This window comes from Homarus americanus, unplaced genomic scaffold (assembly GCF_018991925.1).
Source record: "Homarus americanus isolate GMGI-L3 unplaced genomic scaffold, GMGI_Hamer_2.0 scaffold25611, whole genome shotgun sequence".
NCBI classification, from domain to species: Eukaryota; Metazoa; Arthropoda; class Malacostraca; order Decapoda; family Nephropidae; genus Homarus; species Homarus americanus.
Window position 1 is genome coordinate 555,857 of NW_024744272.1, and position 23,405 is coordinate 579,261.

At 44.8% G+C, this 23,405-nt stretch overlaps 1 protein-coding gene across 1 annotated transcript; it reads right to left on the reverse strand.

Moving 5' to 3' along the window:
* Positions 1-421: 421 nt before the first annotated feature.
* LOC121877683 lies at positions 422-22,540 on the reverse strand. The gene is made up of 5 exons (XM_042383509.1): positions 20,813-22,540; positions 18,492-18,648; positions 4,822-4,996; positions 3,946-4,569; positions 422-3,344 (listed from the first exon to the last, which is right to left on the reverse strand). The coding sequence occupies exons 1-5, from the start codon at positions 22,240-22,242 to the stop codon at positions 3,259-3,261; spliced, it is 2,472 nt and encodes an 823-aa protein (XP_042239443.1). The 5' UTR covers positions 22,243-22,540; the 3' UTR covers positions 422-3,258.
* Between the last annotated feature and the right edge of the window lie 865 nt (positions 22,541-23,405).

Genomic DNA, 23,405 nt, shown 5'->3' on the forward strand with positions numbered 1-23,405 from the left:
GTTAGTGGTTGTTTGTGACAGTTCTGATGGTTGTTAGTGGTGTTAGTGGTTGTTTGTGAAAGGTCTGATGGTTGTTAGTGGTGTTAGTGGTTGTTTGTGACAGGTCTGATGGTTGTTAGTGGTGTTAGTGGTTGTTTATGGCAGGTCTAATGGTTGTTAGTGGTTGTTTGTGACAGGTCTGATGGTTGTTAGTGGTGTTAGTGGTTGTTTGTGACAGGTCTGATGGTTGTTAGTGGTGTTAGTGGTTCTTTGGGCAGGTCTAATGGTTGTTAGTGGTTGTTTGTGACAGGTCTGATGGTTGTTAGTGGTGTTAGTGGTTGTTTATGGCAGGTCTAATGGTTGTTAGTGGTTGTTTGTGACAGGTCTAATGGTTGTTAGTGGTGTTAGTGATGTTTGTGGCAGGTCTAATGGTTGTTAGTGGTGTTAGTGGTTGTTTGTGACAGGTCTGATGGTTGTTAGTGGTTGTTTGTGGCAGGTCTAATGGTTGTTAGTGGTTGTTTTTGTGACAGGTCTGATGGTTATTAGTGGAGTTAGTGGTTGTTTGTGACAGGTCTGATGGTTGTTAGTGGTTGTTTGTGGCAGTTCGGGTGGTAGTTAGTGGTGTTAGTGGTTGTTTGTGACAGGTCTGATGGTTGTTAGTGGTTGATTGTGGCAGGTCTTATGTTTGTTAGTGGTGTTAGTGGTTGTTTGCGACACGTCTGATGGTTGTTAGTGGTTGTTTGTGACACGTCTGATGGTTGTTAGCGGTGTTAGTGGTTGTTTGTGGCAGTTCTGGTGGTTGTTAGTGACAGTTCGAGTCTTTGTTTGTGCTGATGGTTTGTGTTTCAACTTGATCGACAACAACTACAACCTTAATCAGTTAACTAAGTCAACCACCATCTGGAGTCAGTCAACCACTATTTGGTGTGTGTGTGTGTGTGTGTGTGTGTGTGTGTGTGTGTGTTAATAGGAGAAAATATATAGTAATAAATAAATTAATTAATAAATAGTTTAGTTAACGCTTCCGTTTTCTGTGTCACGGAAGAGGGATGTTGAGGGGGACACTGCACTAAACTGTCCCTACTTCTACCTGCTTTGCTATGACTAGATTATGTGGCAGCTGTGTTCACTGGGATGACTAGCTCAAGGTTTATATGTGTAGAATGAGTAAGATACATGTATCATTAAGTCAGAAAACAGTTCAAAGTCGTATTGGAAGTGGGTTGAGTACAGGATGAAATTGATAGGAGTTGGGAAGGTTTTCTAGATAGCGCATAAAAACTACAACAAGAGATGCACAGAACCAGGAGGAAAATGCTTATCAATAACGCAGAGATATAACTATTTACAAGTGTGATTCGATGAAGAGTAGTTTCTTTTACTCTCAGGAAGCAACAGAATCATAAACTCGTTCGCCTATTTGGTAGAGACAAATTCATGTGTGGAGCCGAACAAACAAAAAGTGTCATAAATCATTTCAGAGTTCCGTAGATGGCACGAGGGATCAGTGTAGCGCCCTCACACGGTCACTTCTTGGCTGAAGAACTTCCTGTGGTGACGGCAAGTGAGGATGGAGGCTACAAGATATTCACTACCGAACAAAAAGTGTCTGTGTTTGTCACATTTCTGTGCACTGCTTTTCAAGTATTGTGAGGCACAAAATCACTAACGTTAAGTTCACATATACAGCATCACGTTAGCAGCAGCTGAGTAACACACCACCTCGCCCCTTGGTGAGTCATTATATTTCCTGTGTTAATATTACCTTGGCGCCACACCACACACGAGGCGTCTTTCCAAACATAGACTTTACTTGACAATGTTCCGTCCACATGATGCCATCTAGGGGTCTCTCTAACGCGTTACGGCGGCCCTCACACACATTCATCCCTCCAGTGACAACTCTCCATCGAAACACAATTAATTGAAAGACTAGATGTAACTTAATACACTCACACAAGACTGTGCTACGTCCCTCTGAGTCTTGGCTTACTAGAACGCAAACCAACTGACTGTTTGTTTACTAACACTGCTTCACGCTGATGACTGGGACGTGCAGATGATCATTCAAAGACCTGCTTTGAAGTAACAACAGAAAATAGGATATAGCTCAGCTATATCCTCTAGTCACGATGCGTTTTCTAGGTGGATACATTCACCGTGTGCTGGTCCGGTTGCTGTGCTGGGCGGAGGCGGCTGAAACCATGAAACATCCTGCTGTGTTTCTCCTTTAGTGAGGATGTTAACAGCCACACTAAGGCACAAACACCAGCTTGATTGGACTTCCTTCCTATAATGTGCAGGCAGCTCAAGTGGTCAAACACCCGACACTTGCACATCAAACATCTTATGTAGTTCACTTGAGTGGATCAAGTGGCACTAATTATGAGACCAGGTAACAACGGAGAGAGAGATAGAAAACGTCCATCAACTGACTAAACTTCACAACTCGTCACAAGTAGAAGACGCTGCTGTGTGTTCCCAAGAGCGGTGCTCGTCTTGTGTGTTTGTTGATATTTGTACACAGGTAGGAGTTGTACTCTTCAGAAGACTATTGTTCTCAAGTCTTAATCAACTATAATCTTTCACTCATCAAGCAGAGTTATCATCTTATAACAGACACCAAAATACTCAAAATAATGTTCTGTAACTGAACTACATTTATGTTCATTCACTCGTTTTCAACTGTTCACTGTAAAGTTTCATATGGCAGTTATACATCTAGGAGTTTGTAAGAATTTAAGCAAACATCCTCGGAAGCATAATATCACATAATAGGGAACGGAAGGCAGCAAATGGAAAAGAGATTTAAGATCATTTCCTCTAGGGAGATTATGTCTTGAGGGCCAGAAAACGTTCCAGCATATTGGAGTTGAGGAACAGTAGACAACTTCCTAGAGTCCAGGAACTACCCACATACCGGGGGAGATACGCACTCCTTGTGTAGTCGAAGGCATCAAAACGTCTTGCTTAATTCCAAAGGATGCTACAGAGTCGTGTGTTTCAAGAGGACTTGGAGAAATTCAGGCTGGCATAAAGGGATTTTGGAAGTCCACGAGGAATGGATACTTGCTGAGGATTGGGGAGAGGTCGTCCTGAGGTGACGGGAGAGGACAGTGAGGTGGAACAGAGCCTGATGACCTCAGATGGAGGGTGATGAAGCACAGCTCTCCTTCGGCCCACAGATGATAGGTGAGGGAAGCGTGGGGAGGGAGACGCCCTCCTCTGACCCACGGACGGCGGGTCATCAACCAAGTGTGGAGTGGTTGGTGCGGTGCGTCACATGTTTTGGAGCTCCATGAGAGTGTAAGCGGCGGCAATCTCCTCTGGTTGACGCCGGCATTGCTCTACTCCGCTCTCCTCATCTGCAACACAACACACATTAACACACCTCATAGTTTTCTACCTCATCTAAAGTTATTATTATTAGGATCAAAACTTTCTGTGAAACATACAGTAGATGAACAACCAAAGAGAACATTTTAAATTTTCCCAGAATTCTTAGGTTTCGGAAGACATAAACACAAACGTTATTTATAATATCTTTAAATAAAGAGAAGACCTTCCGGATGGGTTATGAATCATATAACCACAGAGACACAGAAGCTGGACAACAAGACTACTGGAGTGACGACCCCCAGGAGACGCTTGTGACTTCACTTAAGGAACCAAGAGCTCGTCACCACTTTACATACCAATAAGACCAAGTTGTGTTTGGTCTTCTGCCACAGTTCTGTTATGATTATTAAAGTTTCTGGACTTTAATTCCTTTTTATCAGCACACAATAACCAAATAACCACAGAACTTGGCAGTATTTGAGAAAATGAATCTTTGAATATTACTGAAGTCTTTTACATACCAGTTTTTATGCAACTCTTCAAGGAAAGATAGAGATAAGTGTCAGGTAAGGCGTCCAACACCTGTTGAAGGAAAGTGTGAGAAAGGAAGCATAATGGGCGTCTCACCTGAGGACCTTATGTCGCCTATTGTGGCGTGGTTGGTCCATGACGACAGGTGAGAGGTGGTGCCCTGTCCTCCCTCAGGTGTGTCGCGGCGACTCAGGAAGAACGGAGTGGACAAGTCCCTTGAAGTGGAGGCGCGGTGTAGCCAGTCCTCGCTGGTCTCTGATGTCCGCTGTCTCTTGACGCTCGGCGAGCCGTACTCGGAGCCTCGTTGACGGTCGTACCTCTTCATGACTCGCCCCTCTTCCTCTCCCTGAGGCTTCAACAGGTACTCACCTCTTCCCAAGAACCTAGAGGTCGTAGCTACCACCTGTCCGTCTTTCACACGCTCAAACGAGGCGTTCCAGAGAGCCTGAAAGCTCTTTTCCTTTGGACTGGAGGTACAAAGCGGAAGGGACTGGGAGAAGGCAACAGAAGGTTCCAAATGTGCTGAAGTCTTGTAGCGCGAATGAAGGTCGTCTTCTAAGGAGGAGGCCGAGGTTGACGGCTGCCGGACGTTGGCGCCGTCACTGGCGGGGTAGTGGCGGGCGGGGGCTTCCAGGGAGTTGTTGAGGTACCGCTGAAGAAGCGTCGTCTTGAACTTGGGAGACGCGGACACCTCCTCGTGAGAGTCCAAGACTTGAGGCTCTGTAAATGTAAATAATACAGAAAAAGATAACAGATGAAGCACCCCTGTTTAAGATCACCCTTCCCTCAGAGGTGAAGCACTCTATATTATTACCACCCTCCCCACATATGAAGCACCCCTGTTTAAGATCACCCTTCCCTCAGAGGTGAAGCACCCCGATTAAAATCAACCATTCTCATCAGGGATGAGGACCCAGATTAACATCGCCCTTAATGGCTAAATCACCACCAGATGTAAGGACCAGTACCTACCTTGAGGCACGGGGGGAACCCAAGTGTTGATGGCGTCTTCAGGTATGATGGGGAGAGGCTCCGACTTGCCCGTGATGACAGAGTTGTACACACGGACTCGCTCCTCCCAGCAGATGCCCATCCCACGAGTCGCCTCCCGGATACGACGTCGCATGTTGCCGAACCACTCACTCACCTACAGGAGAAACCAGGTATTTGAGACGTGTGTACATATAACGTCCTGCAGCCTCAATATTTCCAAGAAAACATGGAGGCAGAGTTTGTTGACACGTCATCAGCTGTGTTATCAAAACAATAACCATGGATGTCCTCCCACGACCCTCCCCACGCGACAAAAAACACTATTGCATTATGAGATGTATTTTAAGACACGTGAGTTATATTTACAAGTGTCTGTCGTCCACATATCGTAACTCGTCTTCATTTTCTCTGACTCTTTCATGTTTTTCTGTGGTTGTTTGGGGGAAAACTGAGGTAATTTTCTTTAAAAATTAACACTGAAAGATGTAGTTGCCACCGATTCTAAAGTTATCTGACTATAAGATTTTTGTCATATAAACAAATACACTGACAAACATAGAGGTACACACAAGTAGACTACAGCCGTTAGTTAGAACATTCCCCAACAAAAGACTTTTTTTTAACAAGTTCAGCAAAACATACACAACATCTGGCAGTCGTTGGTTCAGGTCTACCCAACAAAAGTAAAAATATTTTGACAATGTCTTAAATTAGAATAGACAGTACATGAGATATTTTGCACATTCCTAAAACAGTAAAATATTCATAGCAATAAATAATTATATATAAGCTGACGTACTGTACAAAGGTTAAGTATTTATTAAAGATCCATCGACGAGAGGTAAATATATCAAGACAGGGTATCACCCATTTGTATATCAATCAAACATCACCCAAGTCAACCACCATCCACTATTCTCCTAAATAAACAAGAAACGACAATCTAGTGGCCAAAAATAAACTAAACGACGTACAACAGATGTCAACTCATTCACATCCACACAGATAACATCCTTCTCTTCACCCCAAACACCACAAAACATCCTTAATCGTCGCCATTATCAACAGAAACAAAAACTCACCCCGAAACCTTACGGTGTTTTTGCTTGAGTCTCCCCAGCGACACAAAAAACGGGTCTGTCGTTCTGTATTAGACCGGCATTATATTTCGCGTTCATGGCAACATTAACGCGATGATAAAAACTATACCAGCAAAATACAGAGATAGAGTATGGTGCGTTAATATGAAGAGAGGGTAAACACCTGTAGACACGTACTGCCTGTAAACACGTACTGGCTGTAAACACGTACTGTCTGTAAACACGTACTGGCTGTAAACACGTACTGTCTGTAAACACGAACTGCCTGTAAACACGTACTGTCTGTAAACACGAACTGCCTGTAAACACGTACTGCCTGTAAACACGTACTGTCTGTAAACACGTACTATCTGTAAACACGTATGGCTGTAAACACGTACTGCCTGTAAACACGTACTGCCTGTAAACACGTACTGGCTGTAGACACGTACTGTCTGTAAACACGTACTGGCTGTAAACACGTACTGCCTGTAAAACACGTACTGCCTGTAAACACGCACTGTCTGTAAACACGTACTGTCTGTAAAACACGTACCGCCTGTAAACACGTACTGCCTGCAAAACACGTACTGCTTGTAAACACGTACTGCCCGTAAACACGTACTGCCTGTAAACACTGCCTGTAAACACGTACTGCCTGTAAACACGTACGCCCAAACACGTACTGCCTGTAAACACGTACTGCCTGTAAACACGTACTGCCTGTAAACACGTACTGTCTGTAAACACGTACTGTCTGTAAACACGTACTGTCTGTAAACACGTACTGTCTGTAAACTGTAAACACGTACTGCCTGTAAACACGTACTGTCTGTAAACACGTACTGTCATTAAACACGTGATGGCTACCTAATTTGCTGTCTAGTGAACTGTCTGATTGTTTAACTGGCTGACTGTCTCTCGGCGTGAAGACTGTAACCACCACCAACACGTCCTCCTCCTCCTCGTCCTCCTCCTCCTCCTCGTCCTCCTCCTCCTCCTCGTCCTCCTCCTCGTCCTCCCTCGTCCTCCTCGTCCTCCTCGTCCTCCTCTCCTCCTCCTCCTCCTCCTCCTCCTCCTCCTCCTCCTCCTCCTCCTCCTCCTCCTCCTCCTCTGCTTCAACACGTCCTCAGTAGAAATAAATGTCATCAGATGTCATCAGTCAGTCAGTCAGTCAGTCAGTCAATCAATCACTCACATGGTCAGCCAGTCAATCAGTCACTCACTCCCTCACAGAAACAGTCAGTCAGTTACAAGGTCAGTCAGTCACGAGGTCACGATCATTAACCAAGTAAGTTGTTTTCGTCACTGTTTTTGAAGATTAATGGGTTTTTTTTACAATCAATTTTGCAAAAGGTTCAGTTTGTCTCTCAGTGTCTTGGGCTGAGAACCCCTGACGTCAAGAAACCCACAAGATTGCAAGGTTTCTTATAGTGACTAAAGGTTCAGTGTGTCTCAAGGTTCAAGAAAATCAGAAAACGGACTCTTTTTCGTCTGTCTGTCTGTCTGTCTGTCTCCCTCGGCCTTGAGAACGTAAACATGCCGTTCATTTTATCTCTCCTGAACGAAATATTCTTATATGTGCCAACTAGACATAATCCTGACAGCTCTGTCCTCTTGTTCCACCTTAATACAACCCATGCTGTACTGCTTTCCTCCCTGATCATATTTATGTTTTTCAATTCCACTGTATATTATGTATATACGTAAAATATAAGTGTAAAACAATAAATAAAATAAATTAAAATAAAATAAATAAATATCGAAGTGATAACAGTGGTAACACTATGAAATGTACTTATTACCACCATGCTATTGTACTATTCCAGATGATACTAAATGTTTCATAATACTTCCTTGAGATAAATGTATAGTATATATCAGGGGCAGGTCAGGCTCTCAACTGGCTCAGCCTTGTTAATATTAGGATTTTTAATCGACTCTGTATCTGTGTTTTTCTGGCTAAATAAACTGTTTCAATATCATTAACAATATCAAAGTTGATTGACTCTCTCTCTCTCTCTCTCTCTCGTGTGAACTTCACTATCTAGTGAGAAAGAGACAGACAGAAGCAGACAAAGTGAGAAATTGTCATCGTTTGAGAGACAGTGGAGTAGAATTCGTTCAGCCTTGTCCTTCGTTGTGTGTATGTGTGTGTGTTAGTATGTGTGTGTGCGTGCGCGGGCGTGCGGGCGGCAGCAGCAGGGATGGTGTGGGTAGCGTGGCGTACTCCCGGGTGTGTCTGGCACGCTGGCCTGAGGCATGATGCCAATACTACTAGGGGTTGGCACTGGCACCCCCTCCTCCCCTTACCCTGCCCTCCCCACCTCTCTCTCTCTCTCTCTCTCTCTCTGTAATAACTGATTGTCAGCAACACTTATTACAACGAACCACATATTAATATCCTCTAAATGCCTTTCGGGGTGCGGTGGCTGAGTGCACACAACACTCACCTCCAGTCCTAAGTATACCTAACTCGTGCCAGGGGCTGACTCGTGCACTTGACTATGCAGTTTGGGATGTGAATGAAATCGTGTGCAGTGTCGGTGTTTTACTTATTATTGTATCCTCATTGGTCGTCAGTCCTTGGAGTGTATCCCAGACTATCGCCTCTAGTGCTTAGTTTGGCAAGGTAGGGAAGAAGGAAGAAGTGTGTGTGTGTGAGGGGTGAGTCTACACCTGGCTCTCAAAGACTCCTTCCTACAAGAGAATGAACCTCATGACGTCACACTCTCCCAAAGTACAGTACTATGCCATTTTGTCCGCCATCTTTGTGTAACAGCGCCAAGAGTGACTCACTTACATACACAGTTACGAGAAAAAAACTCAGCTTACCAATCACTGGGAATCGAAGTCATAGTAATGTCACTAAATATTTACTTTACTTTTGTGGATATCATTAGTTATTTTGTTCATATTATTGTAAGTAATATTTTTATGAAACTGATAATGTCAATCTTCTGTTAATTTAAGTATTTGTACCTCTAGTGAGATTTATTATTATTATTATTATTATTATTATTATTATTATTATTATTATTATTATTATTATTATTATTATTATTATTATTATTATTATTATAATTATTATTATTATTATTATTATTATTATTATTATTATTATTATTATCATTATTATTATTATTATTATTATTATTATTATTATTATTATTATTATTATTATTATTATTTATATTATCCCTACTACAAGCATTATACATAAAAATGCTAACACATATTTTATCAAACTACTATTTTTTTTTCTCACAATTTCGATCAAATTTATGAACATTAAGAGTGTAAACAAACGTACATCATCATCCCACCCCTGCCACCCTGATGACGTCACACTAGTCATTTTAGCCCCTTTACTTATTTATTTAGTGTTTATTGATGTCTTAATAACCTAGGAAGTAGTTAAGTTTTTACTACCACAAATGGGTTGAAAGTTATCGTTGGCCATTAGGATTACACCCTGTCAAACACATTATGGAGTGACGTCACTTTGTCACCTCCCTCCCAAGATGTGGATTACGTGCTTAAACGGTGTAATAAATCCAATTAATTATAACTCATATGGATTTAAATTAACTGTATAAGAAGAAGAATTATTTTCAAATGGTTATTCGAATCACTTACAGTAAATTTAAATATTAAACGATAATAATAATAATAATGATTCACGATATTCTCTGAGGTCACCACTAGTCTTGTTGTCTGATGTATAATGAGTCACTGGTGTATAATGAGTCACTGGTGAGTACTGTAATCCCCCCTCCCTCACCTCCCCGTCATGTGCTTATATATATCCTAAATTCTAGATATTAATATTTTATATACCTAACTCGGCATTGTAAGAATAACAATAACAAAAATACATATAATTAATAATAATGGTGGTGGTTGATGATAATTATATTAATATTTATTCAGTTAAAGCGTTCTAATGACAACAACAACAGCAGCACAACTTAAATAACAACAACACCAAGTTACCCGATGTATGATGAGTCACTAAGGCATATGGTCCCCCTCCCACCGGCCTCCACAAATCTGTCGTCACAACCAGACACACACACACAGCGCTACAACTCATTATCACGTCCCCTGTGTGTGCTCCTCGTGTGTTTTACAAAGGCCAACGACGCGCCTGACACCTTTCCTCGTCACTTGGTGAACTAACGGCTTCACCAACGCCACACGGAGGAGGATTTTCACGAGTGTCATCATTTATTGTACATTGGTCAAGCTGCACACACACCACCTTATACCAAGGTTGTGAAGTCGGATTTATATTTGTTTATATGGGTAATGTGAACAGAGAGGAAGAGATTGTTTTTTTTAAGATTTGTAGGAATGTTACCTAGGCGGACCTTAAGCTAAGATGCTGGTCCACCCACTCCTGGGATAAAACACCAACATCTTTTTTAGTTAACTGTACATCCCCACCACTAACGTGGGGTGGATGCTCGGTAAGAAACTGAAGAGTTTCTTGAGACTGGTTGGTGGTTAACCTTTTGGCAACCTTCTCTGCTGTGATAGGGGGTTGTATGTTTCTCCTAGCTAATTGTGTTCCAGGGCACTCTATGAGGTAGTGCTGCAGTGAGTTTTCTGCTTCACTGTCACAGGTCTTACACGTGTGCTCCTCTGCTGGTACTTGTACACCCATTCCCCATTTGCATGAGTATCCCTGTCTCAGTCGGTGGTAGATGGCTTCTTCCCATCTTGTTATACCCTTCATAAGAACATAAGAACATAAGAATGGAGGAAACTGTAGCGGGCCTATTGGCCCATACTGGACAGTCCCATTACCCAACCCCTATTGCTCACATAAGCATCCAACCTATGTTTGAAGCTATCCAGCGTATGAGTGGTGGTCTCTCATAACTCGTGAACAGATAGTACCACCTGGCCGATCATGATCTTCCATGTTTTTCTATCATCCACTGGGTAGTTCGTGTTATTGTGGTCTTCTTTATCTGCTCCTGACTGGGCGGGATGTTCATCTCAATGTTTCGCTGTCTTGGAGCAGCCTTGGCAGCAGCATCAGCTCGTTTATTCCCTGAGATTCCGATATATGAATGGGCACCCAGTTAATGATAACTTGCTGATTTTGTCGTTTTACTCTTGCAGTAGACCAACGACGGATGTTATGAGATGAATGTTGTCTCTAGAGTTTCTACATTGTAGTGCTTCAATAGCTCATCGTGAGTCAGTGTGTATTACAACGCCTTGTTGACTGTTTATGGAAGCGTGTCTTAGGGCTCCAAGTATGGCAACTGGCTCAACTTGCAAAGTGGAGCATCCACCTGAGGTTCTCCAAAGGACCGTGTCACCTTCTATGGTGAAGGGTGGTCCTGCCTTCGTACTGCTGGGCTCTACGGAACCGTCTGTGTAATACAATGTACTATTGCACGGTGTTATATCCTTCATGTTTCTCTCTGCTACCTGTCGGAGCTCGTGTGGAGAGGGAGAGGGAAATTGACTGAGATAAGTATGAGAATGTTAGTTAACTTCCCCGTCACGTACGATAGCTGAGACTTCTGGGGAGAGTTTTGATGAATTTACCAGCATTGCAACGCGCTTAAAGACCTTAATTGATAAAACTTAGTAATAAAATAATTTTATTCCTCGCTTAAAGACCTTGAGTGACGTAGTGCAGTAATAAGAACGTCAAGAGCCGCACGATTCGTCAATTAACATGTACAATGATCTGGAGAAGAAACCATAGTGTTCATTGTAAAAATAATAACAGACGTGGAAGGAAAGAATGATGTGTGGGTCCTTAACCCTTTCAGTACAATGAAATAACCCCTTAAGACATCATGCTCAAGGGGTTAAGTCATCGTATCCAAGAGGTTAAATCATCATTAACAAGGGGTTAAATCATTATACACAACGGGTTAAAGTATCATACTTAAGAGGTTAATTCATCATTATCAAGGGGTTAAATCATCATACTCAAGAGGTTAATCATACTCAAGGGGATTAAATTACCATAATCAAAGGGTTAAATCATTATACTCAAGGGGTTAAATCTGATCTCTTCTGTGAGTTAAATTATTTTGTGTTAGGAAAGGAAAGTTTTGTCATAAATTATTATTACCAGAACCTTTTAGCGGAATATAATTTGTATAATTTCTGCTCTGGACGATTATATAAAGGAGGTTGGTGATACTACTTCGTATTATCAACCAATTATTATTATTATTATTATTATTATTATTATTATTATTATTATTATTATTATTATTATTATTATTATTATTATTATTATTATTATTATTATTATTATTATTATTATTATTATTATTATTATTATTATTATTATTATTATTATTATTATTATTATTAAACCACCTTCCTTAACAGTTGATGAATTACCATTACTTAATTATCGAACCACCTCTATCAGTTAATGAACTACAATCTTATCAGTTAGTATCGTAAGTTCACTATAACCTTTTAAAAGATGTGTTTATTTACCCTCACTTTACAAAGATGTTGGACCTCCACCAGTCAGTCAGTGTAAACAAATGCTTTCTTGAGCTTGTGGGGCGAGCCAGTCTCTCACTCTCTCTAACTCTCTCTCTCTCTCTCTCTCACACATTCTTTTGCCTTTGTCTCGCTCATCCAGAAATTAAGTGCTCCGTCCACCAGACATCCTTCACTAATGACTAGAAGAAAGTAGTTTTTTTCGTTGTTGTTTCGTAAAATAAAATTATTTTTTATGGTCTTCAATTGATTACAGTAAGGTATGTGATTTAGTTATTATTATATTCAATATCCATAGACGTAATCCACCCCCCCCCCCAAAAAAAAAAATAATAATAATTAATGACTCACACTCTCCCCTCTCCCTCACCCCTCCCTCTCTTCCTCCCCCCTCCCTCTTCACCCCCCTCCCCTCCTCCTCACCCCTCCTCCTCACCCTCCCATCCACACACTAAAACCGAGAGACACCCAATACTTTGAAATCACGACAAATAACATGGCGTCGAAGTACACAGATATTTTTATTTTTAACTAGTGTTTTTTAAGGATTTTTTTTAAGAATAGATTTAAATTGAAAATAATCACGAGGGTAGGGGTGAGTGAGGTGAGAATAAGGTGGTGGTGGGGGAGAAGTGAGGTGGGAGTGAGTGAGGGGGAGTAGGTGAGGCGAGGGGAGTGAGGAGTGAGGTGGGGGTGAGGTGGGGGTGAGGGTGAGGTGGGAGTGAGTGGGGGTGAGGGGGAGTAAGTGGGAGTGAGTGGGGGTGAGGGGGAGTAAGTGGGAGTGAGTGGGGGTGAGGGGGAGTAAGTGGGAGTGAGTGGGGGTGAGGGGGAGTAAGTGGGAGTGAGTGGGGGGCTAAGGGGGAAGGGGGTTGCCTGATGCTTAATTTTGGCTGGAATTTTGCCTCCCGGGTGCGTCGCGTCGTCTGAGCGGAGTCGATTCCGTTTTCTATCTCGTTTAGTTCTGTTGGTGCGTTAGACAGCTCTATGAATTCCTTTAATGACTGGTTGCTTGAGAGACTGGCTGACTAACTGACTGTCTATCTGACTGTCTGATAAACTGGATGACAGATTGACTTGACTGATATAAATATTGTCTACCCCTTCCCGGCCCTTCCATGCTCGCTTGAGGATCTTGTGAAACCGCTCACACCTTAACCCCTTGAACCCGATAATTTAACCTCTTGCGTCCGATTACTTAAAACCTTGAATACGATAACTTAACCTCTTGAATACGATAATTTAACCTCTTGAATACGATAACTTAACCCCTTAAATACGATAACTTAACTCCTTCATTATGATAACCCCTTGAGTACGATAACTTAACCCCTTAAATACGGTAATTTAACCTCTTGAATATGATAACTTAACCCTTAAAAACGATACCTTAACCCTTAAAAAAGATAACTTAACCCATTAAAAACGATAACTTAACCCCTTAAAAACGATAACTTAACCTCTTGAATACGATAACCCCTTGAGTACGATAACATAGCCCCTCCAGTACAATATTATAATTTAACCCTTTGAGTACGATATCAACCCTCCCATAATAAAACGGCTGACTCACAATACTCTCTCATACAAGTTACATAACCAAACATTTTTTCCCTCTCTTGTTACAACACCCCGACCCCCACCTACCTCTGACCCCCTCTGCCGACTCCACATCCCCTCTGCCGACTCCACATCCCCTCTGCCGACTCCACATCCCCTCTGCCGACTCGTCACCCCCTCTGCCGACTCCTCAACCCCCCATGGCTCCTCCCACCTCCCCGGTTCTGTCGACTCCTCCTCCCCCCCCCCCTCCTCCTCTTACCTCCTATGACTTGGTTTATTGCTTCTCGTTGCAGTAACACTAAGTAGTAGGATTCCTGAGTGAAGCAGTAGTAAGATGTGTGTGTGTGTGTGTGAGAGAGAGAGAGAGAGAGAGAGATTGAGAGAAAAGGCATAAAGAGAAAGAGAGAGAGATTAGGAGAAAGACATAAAGAGAGAGAGAGAGAGAGAGAGACAGTGTGTGTGTGTTCCGGGTTATATAACTTACAAACAAGTATTTATCTGTAGGTATAATTAGTTATATAATTATGTGAATATTTAATTACCTACCGGCATATTTAATTTACTGGGATATTTAATTACCTTAAAGTTGATATAATTATTGTACCTTCAAATATGTTTAGTTACCTACATGTTGATTAATTACTCACAGGTTGGTGTCTACAGGTGTGCTTAATTACATACAGGTGTAATTAATTGCCATAAAGCTTCATAACAATAAAAGGATTAACTACGTTACCCCTCACCTGATACTTCTCCCCTCACCTGACACTTCTCCTCTTACCTGACACTTCTCCCCTCACCTGACACTTCTCCCCTCACCTGACACTTCTCCCCTCACCTGACACTTCTCCCCTCACCTGACACTTCTCCTCACCTGACACTTCTCCCTCACCTGATACTTCTCTCCTCACCCCACAACCTTCTCCCTCACCTGACACTTCTCCTCACCCCTTTTTCCCTTCCACCTAACCGTCCTCCTTAATCCCCCCTCCCTATTTCTTCCTCTAATTGCCTCCTCTACTTTGAACCTCTCTCCTCCTCCTCCTCCTCCTCCTCCTCCTCTCCTCCTCCCTCCTCCTCCTCCTCCTCCTCCCTCCTCCTCCACCCCCTCTCTCCTTCCCCTGTCCTTTCTTCTCTCTCCTCCACCCCTCCCCTCCCCATCCCTTTACTCATACATCTCTCCTCCCCTAATTTCCCCTCCCAATACACCCCCCATTCATTCCCTCCCATCTCCACCCCCTCTCTCTTCGTCTCCCACCCTCGCCCAACCCCCACCCCTCCAAAAATCTCTCCCACGCCATCAGAACACCTCCACATCCTCCCACAATACCCTAACCTACCCCTCTCCACCTCCCCTCAACCTGGAAACCCCAATCAGCCCAGAAACCCCTTCCCGTACCTCCTCCTCTAGCCCCTCCCACCTGCCTCCAACCCTCCAGATCACACTCCCATCCCTCTCTTCCTCAACCCTCCCACACCCGCTCAACCACTTCACACATCCCCTCTCCCTCAACCCCTCCCGCATCCCCTCTCCCCGCTGAGGAGTATTTGTGTGTGGTTCCCTGGCTTGGCCCTCCGCCAGGCCCGCTGCCCTCCCTCAATGGGGCGCGCGTACGATGTGTCCTCCCTAGACACACTCACACACCCGGCCTGAGGGAGGAACATCGAGGGAAGGGAGGGGAAGGAGGGAAGAGGGAGAAGAGAAGAGGAAGGGGAGATGTGAAAGAGGAGGGGAAGATGTGAGAGAGGAGGGAGGGGAAGATGTGAGAGAAGGAGGGGGCAGGAGTGTGAGAGGGGGGTGGGGGAAATAAAAAAGAGGGAGGGGGTAGGATCGGAGGAGAAGGTGGAAGGAGGGATAGGTAAGGAGAGAGGTGAGAGATGGGAGGGGGCAGGGAAGAAAGGAAGGAGGAGAGGTAAGAGAGTTAGGAAGGAAGGGGAAGGAGGGAAGGGTGAGAAAGGGAAGGAGTAAACATGAAGGGGGGTAGAGGGTGTGTGGGAGTGGGTAGAAGAGGAGAGACAGAGGGAGGAAGGAGAGGGAATATAAGGAGGGAGATATACGAGTAATTGATGAGGTAAAGGGGAAACTGGGAGATGAGAGAAAGAGATATTGAAGAAGGACACAGAGTGAAGGTTACTAAGTTGGTCTGTACTTGGAACAGGGAGCAGAAACACGCATCAGTACTCACGTGAATCACCACCTTGATTGACGTAGCCTAACCTAACCTGACGTAGCCTACTGATCTATCCTTCCCTAACCTAGACTAGCCTTCAATCCATTTCGAACTTCTTTCAGCCATTTCGGTTCAATACGATCTATTTAATTTTATTTCTTACCACCGTGAGTAGTTTCGGTCCAATTCGAACCCGTGTGAACCCAGTTTGTTTTCTTTTGACAGGTTCCTTTTCATGCCATACAGTTTCTCTCCGGTTCGAACCCGTTTCATCCCTGCCTTCCCGTTTTGACAGGTTCCCTTTTATTTCTACCCGTTTCGATCCAGCTCGAAATCGTTTCATCCCACTTCGTTTCGTTTTGACAGACAGCCTCTCGTTTCGACTCGTTTCGCTCCGGTTCGAACCCGTCTCGGCGCTACGCATCTGTTCCATAACATTACGTCAATCCTGGCAACAGTGGCCGCAAGGACGAGGGAGGAGGGGAGGAAGGGTAGGAATACAGAAGGGAGGGAGGAAGAGGGGAGGGAGGTAGGTAGGAGAGAGGGAGAGTAGTAGCGTCAGGAAATACTTGGAGGTGTTTTTCACAACCAGAGATGAAAAAAAAAATTGAAACAGAGGAAATACCACAACTAACCCTCCCTCACACCCCCTGCATCTCCTACCCTCCCTCCCTGTCTCCTGTCCTCCTACCCTCCCTCCCTGTCTCCTGTCCTCCTACCCTCCCTCCCTGTCTCCTGTCCTCCTACCCTCCCTCCCTCCATGTAAGGTTAAATTGGTTTAGATTAGAGTAAGTAGGTGTTTCTGAATTGGTTAGGTTAGGTTAGGTTAGGTTAGGTTAGGTTAGGTTAGGTTAGGTTAGGTTAGACTTACGCATACACACATACAGATTTGTACTACGTTTTCTGATATTTATAAATAAGTACATCATTCACATTATATATTTATTACAGTACTTTCCTTCTTTGTACACAGTGATCTAACTTTCTCTGTCTCTTACGTTACTTATAATAGACAATTGTATGTACTGTACACTTAAAATATTTGTTAAGTAAGTCGATGGTGATGGTAAGGCTATGGTTTATGTATTCATTATCCAAGTGCTCTCTCTCTCTCTCTCTCTCTCTCTCTCTCTCTCTCTCTCTCTCTCTTGTTACTCATTTTATTCACTGTTTATTTACCCGTGATGATGATTCACTGTTCTCTTACTCATCTCTTTGTCATTTATATTTTTGACTCATTAGTGACTCAGATATTAATCATCCATATTTACCCACACCCTCTACTACCCACACTCTCTACTACCCACACTCTCTACTACCCACACCCTCTACTACCCACACCCTCTACTACCCACACTCTCTACTACTACCCACACCCTCCCACACCCTCTACTACTCCACACCCCTCTACTACCCACACCCTCTACTACTCCACACCCTCACTCTACTACCCACACCCTCCCTCACACACACACACACACACACACACACACACACACACACACACACACACACACACACACACACACACAGCCACCATAGTGGGACTTACGCACACACAGACAAAGACACGAGTGTATTTATAGACGACACACGTTTAAATACTTACATGGAACGTACACACACACACGTACACATACTTACACAGATTCACTCTCTCTTTATCGCTCTTTTTCTCAACTACAAGGATTATCTTTTCTAACTCTCTCTATTAATACATACACACACACACACACACACGCACACGCACACACAATCTACATACACACACATACACAAACACAAAACAACCTACATACACACACACACTCACACAAACACAAAACAACCTACACACACACACACACACACACACACCAGGACTTGTTAATGCTATAGTAATTGGCACTGTGCCTGTAGTGGCCTGACATATGGCACTCATCCTAATTCCTGGTCACCTCTCTATACTGTCCCTGGTCATTCTTCCCTAGTTAGTACCCTTTTCTTTGAGTACGATGACCTGCCCCCTTGAGAAAGATAACTTAACACCGTTGAGTACAATTATTTAACCCCTGAGTACAATATTATCTTGCTGAAATGGATAATACATTGTACTCACGTGTTTGAAACATAGTACTCAATGAGGTTAAGTAATCGTACTCAAGGCGTTCAACAGAAGACACCTATATCACAGACACACAGGATGAGAGTCAACTCAGAGTGTCAGTCACGTGGGTTAGGTTAGGTTAGGTCACGTTAGGTTATTACCTCACACTGGATATCATATTACATTTTTGTATTCCTCAATTCGAACCCTGGGCCAGGGATGTGCCAGTCTGGTATCAAAACCACTGCGCTACCGTACCTGATTCCTGGTCATGTTGGTGCGGGTTGCCAGCTGGTCTTTCTGGTCCTTGCAGGGGTAAGGGTGGGTGAAGTGGGTGATGAACCAACGCCCTAGGTGGTAACTCCGTGCCTTGAGGAACACCCGACTACGTCTCTCCCTCGTCAGCAGGAACTGTCTGTAGGGGGAGAAAGAGAGGGTGAGAAGGGAGGAGATCATACTAGGAGGAAAGAGAGATGGTGGTATAGCTGACAGCCTTCAGGAACACCCGCGTATACCCGTCTATACCTTGTCTATGGGAACTGCCTGTAGGAGGGGAAGAAGGAGGGAGAGGGTGAGATGAGAAAGAGAACTTATGTTAATGTAATGTGTGTGTGTGTGTGTCCAGGAGTTCAAAGTTAGCATAACAATGATTTTTAGATCCATGACACACTATAAACGTATTATTTACACAAAAACATACACATAAACACGCACACACACACACACACACACCCACACACACACACACACACCCACACACACACACACACACACACACACACACACACACACACACACACACACACACACACACATATATATATAGCACACAAACCAGACATATACACATGTACCCGTAATAGTCTTAGTTACTTTACATATAATACGAAATGGCGACCATTCCACCACCCCAACCACTCCACCAACCACTCCACCACCCCTGACCACTCCACCACCCTGACCACTCACCACCCACCACCCCAACCACTCCACCAACCACTCCACCACCCCGACCACTCCACCACCCCAACCACTCCACCAACCACTCCACCAACCACTCCACCACCCCGACCACTCCACCGCCCCACGACGCTACTCCTTATGTTTCATGTCCTGGTTCACTATCTGGTTCGCTTGATTCACTGCTTCACTCTTGCGGAAGGTCATCACTGGGTCTTAGAGTATTATTTGTAAGGGCGTGTGTTGAGGTGCTGCTTAGAGAGAGAGAGAGAGAGAGAGAGCACCTCTGTTATTCACTCACTGTTCATTCATCAAGTGTAGTACAAGTTCTTTCATTCACCAAAATAATGTAGTACAAGTTTCTTCATTCATCAATGTAACATAACTTCATTCATCTAGTACAATTTCATTCATTAATTACAGTACACATATCAGTCGAGTTATTCATTACACTCTGATTAAAAAAAATGAATAATTGAAATCATTACATTAATTCTTCCTTTAAGTAACAGTTTTGTTTTTTACAATTTTTTTCTTCACATTTTTTACCAACACAACTCTATTGCTGTCTGTGTGTCTGTCTCACCGCCATATCTTACTGTCTGGTAATTCGAGGAGCATAAACGATGGTATATAATGGCAAAGCTCGCTGGGTATCGAACCTGTGATTAGTAATGATAGTACGAAGCAGCGTACCAAGTTGCCAGTCGAGCAGTGATGCCATTCTCGAGTTATTGAATGGACATGACCAACAGACAGACAGACCAACAGACAGACAGGGGTGTAATGCTATATGTCATCTCATGTTCTGTCGTGGGTGGTGGGGAGAGTAACAGAAAACGAGATTTTTGCTGTTTAGTTTGTGTGCATGTTAATCTCTCTCTCTCTCTCTCTCTCTCTCTCTCTCTCTCTCTCTCAGCTGCTTTATTTTCTCTCTTATATCTTATTTATCTTATTTTCTGGCAATCAAATGTGTGAAAAAGAGAAAAATATACAAAAATTCTCCAGTATATATAGTGTGTGTGTGTGTGTGTGTGTGTGTGTAGAGGGACTATACAACAAGTATGCTATTCATCAGAGTATCACAGACAACAACCAGCGCCGGACGCCAGCAACGGTGGAGAACTCGATCCTGCTGGCCCCGGTCGACTCACACACGACCAAACACACATTCTAATTCCATTCGAGACGACGTAGGTACCTAGCTCTGCCGGGGCGCCACCACAGCCGCTCCTCAACTGTTTCCATTTATTGTGGCAAATAAATTAATCAAAAACATAACTTGTGTATTAATTTGTTGCATCTTTTTTTTTTCAAAGTTAATGTCTGCATTTTTATGTAAGTGGAGGGTTTTTAATTTAAAAACCAGGTTTCGAAACCCAGCAAGCACTGACTTGCTCCCACCTTCCCCAGGCACGCGTTTTCTGTGGTCTCAGAGGCTTTACATGTATTATCAAGAGATGTTATTATCTTTAGTAATCATTGTGTCTCTCCTCGCTATTACAGGACCATGTGGGAGTGACTTTGTGCACACTGAAATATTTCACCTTCTCAACCCACACGTCAGGACTAAATATGTAAAACAGAGTAATGGCAGTCATGTGGCCGGACTCACTCACCTGTAGCTACGTGGGCGGAGGCGCTGTGTCGCTCTGATGCCGTCACGTGGAAGCTCGCTGCTCTCTCCCTTCTTCTCTTTCCTCACTTCTTCCCCCGCTTTCTCTTCCTCTTCTTCCTCTCCCACTACATCTCCCTCTCCTTCTGATTCCTCCCGTCGATGCTCAGCTGAAGGAGGAGAATGAGTTTCTTCTTCCTGCCATTTGTTCTTAACGTTGTTGGGGTGTAAGTCGACCTCCTCACCGTCATGTTCTGAGGTGCGCTTGGCCTTGAGACTCGACGATTCTCCTTCAGGTACTGTGGTGGTGTTGGGTGATTCCTGTTCCTCGCTCACAACATTGAATTGACTCTCTACTGCAGGACTGGGCTCTTTGAGGGACTTCTTTACAACGCTGGTCTCGTTACTCCCCTGAACAACCTCTTCCTCTCTGTCACTTTCCTCCCTTTCTTTCCTCTCAGGGTGGTCTTGCTGTGTTACTCCTTCAGGTTGTTGCTCTCCTTCCTCGTCCTCAGTTTCGACGATGTCAGAGATGGGCCACGTCTCGTGTCTATTCTCGCCTGTGGTCCTACCTTCGTCCGCATATTCATCGTCTTCCTCCTCGTCTGAGAATGGGAAAGCTAAGACCGTGCGTGATGAGGAGGGCTCATCAGACTTGGCTAAGGACGAGAGGTATGGCAGGGGTGATGCCTTATCTTTCTTCCACTTACACTCGTCTTTATCCTTCTTCCACCTCTCCTGCTCACGATCATCCCCTCTTACTGCTTTCCACTGAAACTCCTCTCTGTTATTCTTCCATTTGTATTCATCCTTACTCTTTTTCCATTTATATCCATCCTTCTCTTTCTTACACGTGTTATCGCCTCTCTCCCTCCTCCACTTGTATTCCTCGCTGTACTTGCTCCACTTGTTATCGTGATCACTTTTCTTACACTTTCCCTCACCACTGTATTTCTTAAACTCATCTTTATCTTTCTTCCATTTACAAGCATAATCACTGTCCTTCCACTCGCTCTGGTCTTTGCCTTTCCTCCATCTGCCTTGTTTTTGGGCCTCTCCCCCTCCCTTGTGCCCCTCACCCCTCGTGCCGTGCGAGATGATGAGGCCTGGGTGGGGGTCCGCCGGCGCCGCTCCTGGTGGTAGGAGTGTCCTAAAGGGATGGTAGAGACAAGGCTGTGACACTGCCACCGACGAGGACACCAGTCCAACACGCAGGGGGTCCGACGTGCACGTTTGGCAGTAGGGATGTGGGTGTGGGTGGAGGTGAGGGTGGTGCGGGGTGAGAGTGGAGGAAGGAGGGGTGGCGTGGGCGCAACATGGGCGGTGTGGAGCAGAGAAGCTCCGGTGGGTTGGGCTAAAGGGGCTGGCGGTGGTGACAAACTCCCCAGGGGCGGCGCCGTGTGAAGGGCGGATGAAGGCACGGATAGGACCCATGATAACTCACATGGCGGCCACGACAGCACTCTTTTGTTTTGGTTTCCTGTTGCTACTCCTGCTGCTACTCCTGCTGCTGCTACTCCTGCTGCTGCTACTCCTGCTGATTCAACTCTCTCCTGAGGTTCACACGTGGGGCCAAACTGCTGCTGTTCCTATGATTCACTAAAATAATCTCACTGGTTGAATCTTTGGTGCATAGGTCAGGTGTCAGTCAGCTCCTTCCTGGCGGAGGTGCGGGGAAGGAGCCCCGTCAGGGACGCCGCATACCGGCGCAGGCGGCGGTGACCCTGGGACCTGCGGGAGGAGAAATGGGTTACTGAAACCCCCACGAACATAAGTTTTGAAAACACCAAGGCTCCCAGTACAGCCACACGACCCACAACATCAACTATCATGTTTGTCTCAACTTACTACTGAGAAAAAAAAAGTATATAAATACATATATGTGTGTGTGTGTGTGTGTGTGTGTGTGATTAAATAGTAGACACGTGTACCAAGAGATAATACAGTAACTAATATCAAGACACCTGGCGGCCGTTGAGCAACGCCTTGCCGCCCACTACCGCCCCAAACCGGCGTAGGTGGTGGGCGGCAGCGGGCGGCCCGGCTACGCTGTCCACGGCCCCGTGTCCGGCCTCTGCAGCTGGTGGGTCCGGCACAGGTGTTGACCTGCTTTACCCAGCCGGCAGACCACAGCAGGAGTGGGTGAGACAGGTGGTGCACTATACTCACTAGCGGGTGGGCGGTGTGGGCGTGCGGGTGGGCGGGCGTGCCATGGTGGTGCCGCTGTTGCAGGTCCCGGCGGGCCCTCACACAGTGCCAGGGGGCGACTGGCAGGTGTGAGGCCTCGCCCGGCACCCTTACCGGGCACCATGCCACCTCACCACCACTGATTGGCCGCCGCGGTTCCTGGGCGTGGCCATACACACACGCCCCTCAGTTATTGGCTCCCACACGCCCGCCATTTGCCCCGCCGGACACTACCTGGTTAGCCGGCACCCCCCTCATTCCCTCCCTCCCTCCTACCCCCTCTCACACCCTCCCCTACACCGTCCCCTTACACCACATACACCCAGTAAACTATAACACACTACCCTCGACCTAGTCATGGTGGGGACCTCCTCCTAGAGCACCACTGCCTCCAAGACCTACCTGACGAA

Bases quoted from the DNA above. Each gene is read 5' to 3' on its own strand.
- LOC121877683 (XM_042383509.1), bottom strand. From the start codon at position 22,242: ATGGGTCCTATCCGTGCCTTCATCCGCCCTTCACACGGCGCCGCCCCT. The intron at 4,997-18,491 runs GTACGGTAGCGC...TTTCTCCTGTAG, and splicing joins CCAACATGACCAGGAATCAG to GTGAGTGAGTGGTTCGGCAA. The intron at 3,345-3,945 runs GTGAGACGCCCA...GTTGTGTTGCAG, and splicing joins AGGCGACATAAGGTCCTCAG to ATGAGGAGAGCGGAGTAGAG.